This window comes from Ochotona princeps, chromosome 16 (genome assembly GCF_030435755.1).
Source record: "Ochotona princeps isolate mOchPri1 chromosome 16, mOchPri1.hap1, whole genome shotgun sequence".
NCBI classification, from domain to species: domain Eukaryota; kingdom Metazoa; phylum Chordata; class Mammalia; order Lagomorpha; family Ochotonidae; genus Ochotona; species Ochotona princeps.
The window spans coordinates 53,256,746-53,258,073 of NC_080847.1; the positions used below are offsets into that span (position 1 = coordinate 53,256,746).

The window sequence follows — 1,328 nt, forward strand, 5'->3', positions numbered from 1 at the left end:
TGGTGCCGGCCCCACAACTGACCTTAACCCCATCCCCTGCCCAGCACCATGTTTCTGCCCTCCTTGCTCTACTGTTTGTTGTGCCCAAAACAGCCTCAGCCACTCCAGTCCCTTGGCTGGCAGAAGAAGAAGTTGAAGGCCTGCCCCCAGGCCTCTGGTAACCGCTCTGAACCAGCCACAGCCTGGCCCCTGGCATCCTCAGTCTAGTGTGCTGCCTCCCACCCTGGGAGCCGGGCTTCCCCTGGAAGGGAGAGGGGACAGGTGTGCCAGAGCTGGCTTTCAGCCCACTCACCCATTCTCATGGCATTGCTGTGCTGCCGGCACCGGCCAAGTCTTAGATGGTGATGGAGGGTGGGGAATGGGGTCCCCCTGAATCCCTTGCTGGCTGCCCCCTCCGCCGGCCGCCAGTACTCACTTGTAGCCCACATCGCACCAGCCCTTCTGCTTGTGGAAGTGCTGCACATTCTGCACCTGCCTCTCGCACAGCTCTGGGGTGTTGCAGTGGCTGCCCGCCGTGTGCGACACCACCACGTAGCGCACCGGCAGGTTCAGGCGCTTGTCGCACTCAGACGCCCGGGCCTTCCACTCACTGCGAGGCACAATGGGGCCGCAGACAGCCGTGGGTTGCCGGTTCCCAGCCTCTCCGAGGTCCAGGAGGGTCAGCAGGGCGCAGGCGAGCAGTGCGTGGCGGCGGGACATGGCTGCCAGGGCGCAGCTGCAGGGCCGGCTAGGAGCGCCCCTGGCTGGGCGCCTTTAATCTGTAGGGGGTGGGGGGGGGGTTGGAGCAGCTGGGAAGCTCTTACCTCACCTTCACCTCCTCCTTCCCCCAACACCGCCCCGCAAGTACCAGCCTGCGCGGGGGGGGGGGGGGGGGGTTCTAGGGCTGCTCCCACGAGACAACCCCCGCCCCCTCCACGCTGGGCTTCCTCTTGCGGCAGGCCTGGGAGAGGGCACTGCGGCGTGTGACTTTGGGTCAGGTGCCCGGTGCCCTCTCTTGCACTTCCTCCCTGTGTTTTCTGGAAGACCTAGGGTTTGGTTGCCTGAGCAGATTACCAAGAATTCACACCTGTGGGCATAGCTCCCCACAGACATTGAAATAGCAGCGCTTCCTGTTTCGTTAAATCAGTCGCAATTCTGTGCCATTTAACCCTGGCAAGCAGAAGGGGTGTGTGCTGGGAAACCCATGCCACAGTGGAGTAAACTGACCTGGGGGTAGTCAGGACCTGGGCCGGAGGCGGGGATGGCCTGGGCCAGAGCGAAGACGCAGGCCAGCTGCAGCGCTGACGGCCTTGAGGCGGTGAGTCCCTCCAAGGGATGCAGGCTTCTCT

At 63.8% G+C, this 1,328-nt stretch overlaps 1 protein-coding gene across 1 annotated transcript in view; it reads right to left on the minus strand.

Moving 5' to 3' along the window:
• PGLYRP1 (peptidoglycan recognition protein 1) overlaps window positions 1–751 on the minus strand; it is a 2,739-nt gene extending 1,988 nt beyond the window's left edge. The window contains 1 exon segment of the mRNA XM_004597928.2: window positions 416–751. Within this exon segment, the coding sequence (XP_004597985.2) occupies window positions 416–699 (284 nt within the window). The 5' untranslated portion in view covers window positions 700–751.
• Window positions 752–1,328: the final 577 nt, after the last annotated feature.